This window comes from Rattus rattus, chromosome X, assembly GCF_011064425.1.
Source record: "Rattus rattus isolate New Zealand chromosome X, Rrattus_CSIRO_v1, whole genome shotgun sequence".
Classification (NCBI taxonomy): Eukaryota; Metazoa; Chordata; class Mammalia; order Rodentia; family Muridae; genus Rattus; species Rattus rattus.
The window spans coordinates 91,810,451-91,822,640 of record NC_046172.1 but is presented as its reverse complement, the minus strand read 5'-3'; the positions used below and the strand labels follow the sequence as shown (position 1 = coordinate 91,822,640).

Genomic DNA, 12,190 nt, shown 5'->3' with positions numbered 1-12,190 from the left:
CAACTTTTCCCCCACCTACTGATCCTTAGCACACACTTAGTCACACTTAACTCCTTTTCCTCCAGCAAATGTATTTCATACACATTTTAAAAGCTTACTGGATGTAATATTATATTAAACATGTGTTGTTTAAATTTATTATCTTTATTATTTATTACTCCTTTCTATTGGAAGGAAGTTGGCTCCACAAAAAATGTGGAATTTTTTGTCTATTTCCTTTATTTTTATTTATCACAAATACTTAAAGCTGTTCTCTATATACACTAGACACTCAGTATTTATCTGTCTAAGAATTGATTTTAGACATAGGCTTCTCTAGTCACACTGTTGGGTAGGAACACTATTATTCCTTACAGCTGTCTTCTTTAGAATCCCATCAAAAGAAGGTTTAAGTAACCCTTCAATAATATTTTTTTTGCCAGGTGACAAAGGTGATACTTGCTTCAACTGTATTGGAACTGCCATTTCAGGGCCTCCAGGCCAACCTGGTTTACCAGGTCTCCCAGGTCCTCCAGGTAAAATATCTCCCATATAGTCAATTTATATTTTGGCTCTTTTGAATATGCTCACTGTTTTATTACAATGTTAGTTTACCATTTTATAGCTAGTCACTTATGTCTAGAATTTTTTGAGTATGAAACATCCCTCTTAAGAAATAAATTGTACTTCTACTTAGAACTGGAAGCTACCAACATTATTGGTTATAGCATTTGGTATTATTCAAAGACTTACATTGTCCCAACCGTGAAATGACATTTAGAGTCAGAATTTTCTGCTAGAAAACTAGGAAGAATGTTCATACTATCTGGACCATCGTGAGTATTGTTTCCAGAGGCAGAGTCATTGGGAATATATTACAAATGGTCGTTAAGAAACAAGGTTTCTATTAAACTTCTGGCAACAAGCTGCCAATATTTTTTCTACATATATGGCCTCCCTCCTAATTTTGAGTCATTTTTGAGAACCGCAAATATTCCACTCATTAACTCTTTACATATGCTAATATTTCATATTCTTGAGGTTGAGGTTGTATATAAAATGCTTGTCCAGTCTGATAATAGATTCCAGACTGATTATCAGTCTAATGTGTCTACCAAAGACACAAAACCATTAAGAGTTCGGAAATACTTTTAGCAAGTTTCATAGGTGCCACAAGGAGCTAGTTATATAGCCTGTACTTCCAGTCTACTTTGTCTTAAACTGGGGAATAAATAAGAATGACACAAATGGCTTGCTAAAATCCAGACTGCTGGATCCAATCCCCAAGTTCTGATTCAGTAACACTGGATTAAACAATTCACAGCAGTATCCAAGTATTAACTTTCAAACTAATAACCAGTAAATAATAATGATACAGTTGGACCAGAATTTATCTGTACAACCACTGCTTTAGGAACTTTTTCCCGTAATGTCTGGTACCCAAAGCAAGATCTGATAAACCCATCATAAGGAAGGGCAAACCAAAAAGAAAAGAGCTAGTAAAGATAAAGGAGATTGTATAACTGAAAATTAAGATAAGCAGGCTCCGTTCCTTGCTTCTCCTAGTGGCAATAAATTGATTTACTTAAGGGACTCAAAGCTCCACCTTACAGTTTCTAATTAGCTCAGCTTGTAAAGAATACTCAGGAGCACAAATATGGAGATACAATAAATGGTAATTTATAAAAAAGTCTGAGTTTCTTCTCTTGACAACATGAAAGAGGAAGAATCTAATTTAGAATCGACAGAGTTCTCTGTTTAAAATTGAAGTGTGTGATGCTGATTTCTTTTTTTTTTTTTGGTTCTTTTTTGAACTGGGGATTGAACCTAGGGCCTTGCGCCTTCTAAACTAGCGCCTACCACTGAGCTAAATCCCAACTTGATGTGCTGTTCCTAAAGGCCAAGGCTCAGTGCTCATCTGATCTGTGTATGTCTTGAGATCTCTTGGAATCCCTGGAGAGAAGGGCGAGAAAGGACAAGCTGGGACAACTGGTCCGAAAAGGATTGCTGTGGTAAGCTTTGATTATTATATTATGGGCTACAAAGTACTGAAAAGGTGCCATGTGCTCCTTCGATTTTTCCCTTTTTAGGAACAGATACATACAAATTTAGTTTAAATTAGGATTTATGTTATTCCTTCCTCACTTTTTTCCATCTCATTTTACGTTTCTTTGTAGTAAATTATCTGACCCAGGTATTAACTGAGTGTTGGAGGGAAAAATGTTAAGAAAAAAAATCTGATTTCCTTTTTTCATTCTTTACCCCTTTTTTTCTTACAACTCAGGGCATTCCTGGACCTCCAGGTGCTCCAGGCTTTCCAGGGTCTGGGGTGACCCTGGTGATATTCTACTCTTCGGGAATGAAAGGGTGAAAAAGGAGAATTGGGTTCCCCCTGAGCTCAGGGCTTCCTGGTTCTACCTGGTAGTCCTGGAAAGGGATGGTTTCACAGGACTTCCTGGCCCCAAGAGCCCGTGAGTTGGTTTGATATTCTTACTTTTATGTCAGATTGTCATTTAGTAATGTTTCCTACAACATGAGTTTCTATCTCAATGGTAGAACTTATACTTGGTGTGTGGAGTCTCTCAATTCAATTCTCACTACCCCCCACCTTCCAAAAGCAATTTTGCCAAATTAAAAATAGAAAAGGTTCCTTGTTATTAGATGAAATTCTACTAAAGCCTAAAATCATATGATTTTACATTGAAATGGTATATATCGATACTAATTAAATTGTTTTACTGTTTTTCTTTCAGTTTTATCAACGCAGTATGGTATTGATTATTAGCTATAATTAGATGGGCAGGAAGATAAATGCTTAGGTGTCAGTGAGATTCAGCTTCTTATTCTAAACATCTCTGGGATTCTTTACATGAAAATAAATCTAGTTTGTTTTTGTATATATAGAATGTTATAGATTTCTGTGAGTAGACAGCCAGATTAAGAATCTAAAGAGTAGGTTGGGATTTAGCTCAGTGCCAGAGTGCTTGCCCAAGCGCAAGGCCCTGGGTTAGGTCCCCAACTCCAAAAAAAAAAAAAAAAAAAAAAGAATCTAAAGAGTAAAAACACTGAGCATAAATAATCTCTTTTATATTCAACATATAGTGCAGGGTATTTGGATGGGATATATACATATATATTAATAGGATTAATAGACAATAATATATCTCAACTCATGGTAGGGGTATAACATTTTTGAGAGAAGAGACTTTCATCTACTCGTCTACTCAGCTTGTACCTCTGAAAAGATAGAGTTCAGAAATATTTACTGGACAGGGAATGAGTAAATAGGTAATCATAGATTCAAGTTAAGAACATCATAACACAGTTATATAGCCTTCTTCAAGGAGTATGGCTGGATCCATGTCCCTAAATAGATAGATAGATAGATAGATAGATAGATAGATAGATAGATAGATAGATAGATAGATAGATAGACAGACAGACAGACAGACAGACAGACAGCGGATGGATAAAAAGTTAAAAAAAATCTTGGGAAATGTGTTTTGCCATCCATCTGTTTATAGGAAGGGAAGAGAATGTTTTATTTAAGTGAGATTTCTTGTTAACTTCTCCCAGCCAATGTTGATAGTGTTATTTGTATTTTGTTCTTGTATACATGTTTCTGTAGCTCTATCTATGTAACTGAGATGTTCATGCACATAACTGTTTTTTATTAATATTTTAAAATTATAATAGAATTATAAAATTTTCTGCCTTCCTTCCTCCCTCCAACTCCTTCCATCTCCCTTGCTCTTTCAAAATTTGATCCTTTTTTAAATTTATTTTTATGTGTGTGTCTTATATGGCATTTCTAAACACACACACACACACACACACACACACACACACACACACACACACACACACACACGTACCTAAATACATAAAAACAACCTGTTTGGTCTGTATAATCCTTACCTTTATGTATATGTTTTGAGGGCCAAATGGTTCCTTAATTTTAGAGATAGCTTCCCCTCACTGAACCTGAGTTTGTTGTTATCACTAGCTGACTAGCCAGTGCACTCTGGAGGGTCCTCCACACGCTCAGTATTTGGGTTATAGGATGTGTGCGCTGCCATGGCAACAGTTTTATGGGTGGTAAGGGATTACTACAGATTCTTAGTCAGCAGGCACTTTGTGGGAGCTACCTTCCATCCCAATTATGTTCTGAGTCTCAGGTAGTTGTTCCAGATAAAATGACAGAGAGAGAGAGAGGAGAGAGAGAGATATGTGAGAGAGATTTTCCTGATTTTGTTTTTTTTGTCTTGTTTATCCATGTGTCTTGTGTTGGACGATAATGTCCCATTGGCCAAAAGGCAAACATCTCCTTCTTTAAATCACTAAATTCAGTATTACACTTATCTTCTTGGGTAATTAGGGGGCCACATTGAGCATAAAAGCAGAGATATTTTATCAGCTATCTGAATATCCTTTAATCTGGTCAGGCTGACATCTAAAATTAATTATCAAATCATCAATCATGGAAGTACCCAAAAGCATCATCTGCTTTTTAATCTTTTGAAATTTCTTGTATAGACAGAGTGGGGATCGTTATGTAGTAAAGTCTCTGATTCTCACTGAGAGCAATTCATTTGTTTTTCAGGTCCTAAAGGTGATCCAGGCCAGACCATCAGTAATGGAAGAAAGCCTGACTTGCCAGGGAATCCAGGCAGATGGTGAAGTGGGTCTTCCAGGTAGGTAAAGAATTCATTTTTATTTCAAACATCCTCATCACTGAACTTTCTTTTGGATGTTCCCCATTCCACCTTACTGTTTCCTGTAGGTGATCCTGGGCTTCCGGGCCAACCAGGCCTACCAGGGGCCCCTGTAGCAACAAGCGAGAACCAGGTATCCCTGGGATTGGGCCTCCTGGACCACCTGGTCCCCAAAAAGGTATGAGGCAAGGTGTGGGGCAGTGTAGAGTACCTGGTTAGTAAGATACTATTCTTTTCAGAATATAAAACAAAGTAGCTGCAACTTTTTGTGTGTACCATTTTAAAATACCTATGAGGAGTCATATGGCAGCGGAAGATGAAGCAGTGACTAAGGGACTGGGGTTTAATTTGGCATCTCCAGGCAGCTATAATCTTTCTTCCTCTCTACTAGTTAAATGGACCAGTACTGCATCCTCTGGTTTCTTGGGATACTAGGCACACACATGAGTTCATGTATATAAGCACAGACAAAACACCTATGCATAAAAACTGGAAATGATAAAAATAAATATTAAAGAAGAAAGAGTCATTGCGAACTTGAATTTTGGAACAGGGGTCTCTCACTTTAAACCTGGAGTTCATTTTCCTAAAAACAATCTAGTATTGAAACTATCTACAATTCAAAGAAGCAAAATTTATTTATGTACTAAAGAAGATCATGGAATTATCACATTTTGTGACAGAAGTCTTGGAGCTTAGAATAGTTCCTAGTGTTGCAAGAAGGACACAAATACGTGTTAACTTAATGGACTCTATATGAATCAGAAAACAGATTCACTAAAACATGTGCAATGTTTATCCCAAGTAAAATACACCTTCCTTGATTTATTGAAAATTGAGGGTTTTTACTACAGTTCTGCTTTTACTCCTCCCAGGTGAAATTATTCTTGCCGTGGTAGAGTGTCTGTCACCTTTGGGTGATGACACCTTACTTTTATACCAAATATTTTTTATAAATGACAGATTTGATTTCTGTGTTAATGCTATATACATACAGTTGAATCTAGCTCATCTGCAGAAGTACATGCTAGGCATTCTTGCCACGTTCCATCACAATGGAAAAGCAGAAGGAAGGCCTGTATTTTGTGTGTATTGATTCATACAATATTTATTTGATGTATTTATACTTCTTGAAGGAGAACATCCTACATCTACAGCCATTACTCCTGTGGAAATGAAAGGATATGTGATGTAGAGAGTCACAGATGTCTATTGAGGCTTGGATTCTAGTGGCCATGAAGTGCTTTGTAATTTCCACTGTTTAGTGTATAAAGCATACATGATTAGGGAGATGGATGTGACTATCTTTAAAGTTTATTCTTCTGTGGGTTAAAAACAATGACTTGATATTTTTGTATTTTCCAGGAATTCCTGGACCTCCAGGAACTCCTGGGGCCCCCGGAAGAATGGGGCCCAGAAGGGCCTCCTGGGTTACCGGGCTTTCCAGGACCCAAGGTCTGAAAGTTTTTTTAAAGGATTTATTTATTTTTACTTTGTATGTTAAGGAGTGATTTGTCTGCATGGTATATAGTTACCATCCATGAGTTTCTGGTGATGACTGTGGAGGCTGAAGAGGGCCTCAGATGCCCTGGAACTGAGGTCACAGACAGTTGTTAACTACTGTGTGGGTGCTGGGAATCGAGCCTGAGTTCTCCACAAGAGCACTCAACTTCTGAGCTATCTCTCTAGCCCCAGTCTGGAACATTTTACCTTACCCCTTTCCATTTTTCCATCTTATCTATTCTCCTTAGTCCCAGTTCCTATTCATCTTAGACATTACACCAAATTCTTTATTATATTGAAGTACATAGCATATTTTCATTTAAAAATAACAAATCCTAAAACCATCTTTATTACTATAAGAGTTAATACTTAGATTCAAAAAAGGTTTCTGACCTTGTGTTAGACTGGTAGGTTTTTGTATTAGACTTAAAGACCCCTAATGATCAAGTTTGGCCTATGTTTATGCATATAACAATAACTTATTTCATACTATACAGTACATGTGTGATAGTTGGTAGGGTGTGCTGATAATGTCAAGCCCTTCCTGTATTCTTTCCTCTGTCCCAATTCCATTAAAGATACATAAATCAAATCCCTGCTATTTGGTAGTACTAATAAATAACTTCCTTTATATTTCTTCTGTTGTATCTTATTTAACCTCTAACACTTTTCAGTCAGCCTTCAGCAGAGTGCTGCAGTGTGTAATTATCCCAACCTTTCCTGTATCTTCTGTGCTTAAATGATTTAATCTCTCTGGGTTTCATTCTTATTACTTGTTTTCCTTGGGAAAAACATCTGATAGGCTTTCATGAGAAAAATATATCTCTGTTGGCCTGCTTTTATTTTTATGATGAGCATTTTCAAACAACACAGAAGCCAAAAAATAATGTAATGAATTTCACATATGCATTTGTTACCAAATTAAAGTGACTAAGATTATAGTAACACTTCCTTTGATCTTTTCCTTTTTTTCAGGGAAGAATTGGTCCTATTAACCTTAAATCTCAAAATTACATCATTTCCTTACAAATGCTTAGCATTCGAGATCTAACTAAATGGAAATTGTACAGAAACCATAATTATATTATAAGACTTAGTCATGTTAAAAATAATTACACGAATTATTTAATTCTCAGTCCACATTCACGTTTCCTCAAATGAGTAGAGTGTCATTTAATCCTTGGCTTTTCAGTTAACTTTCATATTTTGAAAACAGTCCAACTCATTTACTTTGCTTTTACTAAATTCTATTTCTTATCCTTTCAGATATTTTCTCTAACATGCCCATTATTTTTAATTTAATTATCCTCTCCTTACTATGGAAGAGAAATATTGCTTTGTATTCAATGCTTTCAATTCTCTATAGTAAACGGGTAAACACTGGTGGAAAGTCACAGGACTTTTCGTTGTGTTTGTCATGTGTATGCAAGGAGAGCTAGGATTTGGGTTACCCTGGGCCACCTGGGGCCCCAGGATTCCCAGGTTTTAAAGGAACACCTGGTCCAAAGGTGACTGTGGGTTTACTAGGACCTAGGTCTCCAGGACACACTGGCTTGATGGCTACCAATGACCAAAAGGTATGTGGAGGCTCTTTGCTACTTTTCAATTTGTTTCAAACTTTTATTTATGTTGAAACCATTGGAAAAATGTTATGGGGTACAAGGGCTAAATTGAAATTCCATGATGCCTGCTCTACACTGTTTTAATTTTTGTTCATATTCCACTAGTTTTTTTTCATTTGTCAAAACAGAGGACATAATTGCTTCTTGCCTTGATTTATTCATTTCATAATTTGCAATTTTAAGAATTACCATATAATTTAAATTTAACAGAATTGTGTGGCCCCCGTATTGAATTGCATGGGTATACTATCAAAGTGACTCACATAATATCTTTTTGATTGCAATAATGTCACATGATGTAATTTAGATATGCAGGGTACAATAGTAGACTAGAAGAGCAAAAATTAACTTTCTTAGTAAAGGTAAGAGTATAAATAGTGTGAAATGTCTGTCTGTTCTGAGCATTTTACACTCCCCAGTAACAATGTGAGTGAAGCTAATTTGTTTCTTTTCCAACCTCACCCAATAATGGACAAAAACAAAACAAAACAAAACACAAGACTCTTAGCTTTTTCTAACTCTGATGGAAATAAGTAGATTTTTCAGTAGACTTAAAGCATTCCATTGTAAAAGTTTTTCAAATACACAGGAACATTAAAAAGAACTGTACATCAACGGCTATCGGCCTGCTGCTTAGGTCCTAGTTAAAAAATTTTGTCTCATTCAAAATTATTTTTAAATAAAATATTACAGATGTAATAGCTAGAGATAGAGTTGCACATCAGGGAACTTGCTTAGTATGTGAAAGGACCTGGATTCATTCCTCAACCCCAGAAATGGAAATGTTATATATAATACAGTGTAGAAAAGACCATACCATGACTGCTATATACACCCACCACTGATGGTGATAATGAATGTTTTATTATACATATTTTCTCATATATCTGTCCATCTATACATCACTATATATAATCATCAATTTCTTTTTGATGAATACCAAAACAAGTTGCAGATGTTGTGCTCATCTCCCTAAATATTCAGCAGGTATATAATAAGGTTTCTATGTGTTTTGTTTCTATAAAAAAAAATCCATGGATGTATTGACAAACACAATCTAATATCATATATTCCAGGGCTGGGGATGCAGCTCATTGTATCTGCGTTTTCCTGCCTGGTACACACACCCACAGATACACACACACACACACACACACACACACACACACACACACACACACACACACACGTCCAGAAACTGGCCTTATTCAAGGTTCCAATTAGTTTGTAACAACCATACCAATATTGTTATGAAGCTTTTTAGAACTAGTATTCAAGGTTCCAATTAGTTTGTAACAACCATACCAATATTGTTATGAAGCTTTTTAGAACTAGTATTATTTTGTCTGTCCTAGAAACCTTAAATGTAGAATCATGCAATAAGGACATTCTTATGGAATATCTTTCACTGTGCATATTTTTAGAAAAAATATCCTTGCTAGTTCTTATATCTACTAAATTTTTGAAGATGCCATTGTTAGAATCTCTGGGTTTTGTCAAGTTCCTGAGTATTATGAAGAAACTGTTAGAAGACTTCTGAGTCTTTTGGTGGATACATGTTTTGAGTATGCTTATACATGTAGCTAAGATTAGAACTGTGCTCATACGTATGTGCTCACTTGTATAAGAGACTATTAGATCTTTCTCTAAAATGGATTGCCACATTAAAATTCACACTAGTAAAATATTTTCAGTTAATCATGATTCTATCTGATATTAAAGTTTTACTTCTTTGTGGTAGTATTATAAATTACATATTCAATTTAATTTCTCTGATGATATAGGATGGCCAGCTTTTTATCTGCTCTTGTGGATTTTTTAGACAAACACTTGTAGTTTGAATTGATGGACTGTGCTGTGTCTTAAGTTGAAGGTGTTCCGAGTATACCCTGAATACTTGTCATTTTTTAGAGTAAACTCAGGAGTATTTTATTCCTGTGTTGGTTACCTATTTGAATTTCTATAGTGTTTTGTTACAAAGTTTTGATTTATTGTTTTATTTATGTTTTCTATTATTTTAATTTTGTGTTTTATCTAAGACATATGTACTTGCCAGGCACTGCCTAGACATTCAGACCTATAGTGTCATTAATCTCAAAATACTTTGTATTAATATCACTTTATTTAAATAGAAGCCTGTAACAGTAGATTATTTGGCCACATTCATCATATCAATTACTGTATATGATGGGTCCCTTTCTCTGTGCTGCCAAATCCTGTTTCCTCATCTGTTTAACTATCCTTAGGTATCATTTTGTTTATATTGATATATATTTTTTTCTTGTTAAAATTTAAACTGTAACAAGTATTTTGCCTTTCCTTCTCTCAACATAGTTCAAATGTACATGTCCCCTACTGTGAGTGAATTAACTATCATTTAAGAGACTCATTTTCCCTCTTTGCCGTTGATATCATATCCCCATTTCTCTACTAATTTAACCATCTTGAACTTGATATCCTTAAATATAAAATGCAAAAGTTTTAACATAATTAGCTTGGCTAATTTTATTTCATTGTTCATTTTGCAAAGAATAGAATTCTCATGATAAATATTTTGGAGAATTGTCTAAATTAAATTTATATTCCCAAATCATGCTGAATTGATTTTCATTAAATCAATATATAGCTCAGCTTAATTTTAGCCAGAATGGGTTTTATTGTGAAAATCCCCAAAATAGTGTGAGACAACTTCTTAAGAGAATTCTTTTATTAATACCGATATGTCTTTGACCACCTAATTTTGAATGGATGTAAATCACTCAAAGTTGTAGTGTTTCCCAACACTTTATCTTTCTCAGCTCATGAGAAAAATTACAAATCAAATATTCTGAATGATAATCTACTGATAGTCTTTTTAAGAAAGATACCTACTAAGTGTTTTGAAACATGATTTTATGAAAAAAATGAAATGGGAGCCTATTTGAAACATGAACATTTTTTACCATTGTATCTGTTTGATATTTTGAAGGAATTTTAGAATTTCTATATTTTTCCTAGTAGAGTTTGGAATGTTTTGCTTGATTGGCAATGTCAGGGCAGGAAGGCAGGAAGAGTTAGGTGGATGGCTGGGGGAGCACCCTCATAGAAGTAGGGTGAGGGGGGATGGCATAGAGGGCTTATGGACAGGAAACTGGGAAAGGGGATAATGTTTGAAATGTAAATAAAAAATATCCAATAAAAGAAAGAAAAGTTTCTCCAAACAACAGTAACACATCAAATATTACAATATATAAAAAGAAACTCTAGCATGACCTTCATGACCATCACGATCTTCAGAATGCAAGCTGCTTTGATGTCTGAAAGGTATTCAGCATAATTTGCTATTTGGACAGTCCAAACAATTACATCTATGCTATTACCTGAAATATTGCTAAAATTATTTGATAAAATTCAGCATGCATTTCTGAAAAAAAATACTTTTAGAAAATTACAAACTGAAGAAACTCTGTTAGCCAGCCTCTAGACTCAGCCTATAGTGGGTTGAGGCAGATGGATTGCCTCAAGTTCAAGGAAGACTTGATTTTAGGCCACTCAGAAGGGCAGTGGGAAGCTCTGTTTCAGAAAAAAAAACTTGTCATCAACATTGAGATACCAAAGGTCCTTTTTTATGATATAATCTTTTATGATAAGCCTTATATAATTTATAAAAAGCGTAATCCAGTATGGTTGATTGTGAATTACTGATGCTTTTCTCCAAAAATAGGATACAACAAAGAGTTGTTTCCTAAAAAAAATCATTATTATACAGAAAATATTTAGCTATTGTATAAGACAAATAAAAGCATACAGATTGGAAAGGAAGAAATTATCTATTCGTACATGATATAACTTTAAATTTAGAAAATCATCTTACATAAAACCTTTGGAACAGAAAGTCAATTTTGTAATATGAGTATTAGGGCCACTATATAAAACAAAATGAAGTTTTACAAATTAGAATTAGACAAAAAGTATTATTTAAAATAGCAGCAAATATCATAATGTTCTGATATATATATGACATGACAATTTAAATATATGTTATATACATATATGTATATATAACAATAAGTGCAGTATTTATATGGTAATAAATTGCTACAAAAATAGCACTGACATAAGCCAAATATAAAAAAGATAAAATGATACATTATGCCAGTGTACTGGCAGGCCCAATTTTCTTAAGATAACAAGTCTGCCCAAATTAATGTATAGACTAGCCGTACCATTAAGGAAAACAAAGCAGAAGTTTGTAATTATCCAAACATTTATGTGGAAAAGTGAACACCTTACAGTAGTCAAAACAAATTAAGAATGTTCTATGTTAGAGAGTTCAAAGAATTTGATTTGAAAACTTGATACAGTCTTTTTTTTTTCTTTTTTTCTTTTTTC

General features: G+C 34.6%; 1 protein-coding gene across 1 annotated transcript in view; it reads left to right on the top strand.

Annotated features, from left to right (window-relative positions):
• LOC116888646 (collagen alpha-5(IV) chain-like) overlaps window positions 1–12,190 on the top strand; it is a 760,537-nt gene that overhangs the window by 641,515 nt on the left and 106,832 nt on the right. The window contains exon 22 of the mRNA XM_032889937.1: window positions 423–515. Coding sequence (XP_032745828.1) covers window positions 423–515 — 93 coding nt within the window. The remainder of the gene's footprint in view (window positions 1–422; window positions 516–12,190) is intronic.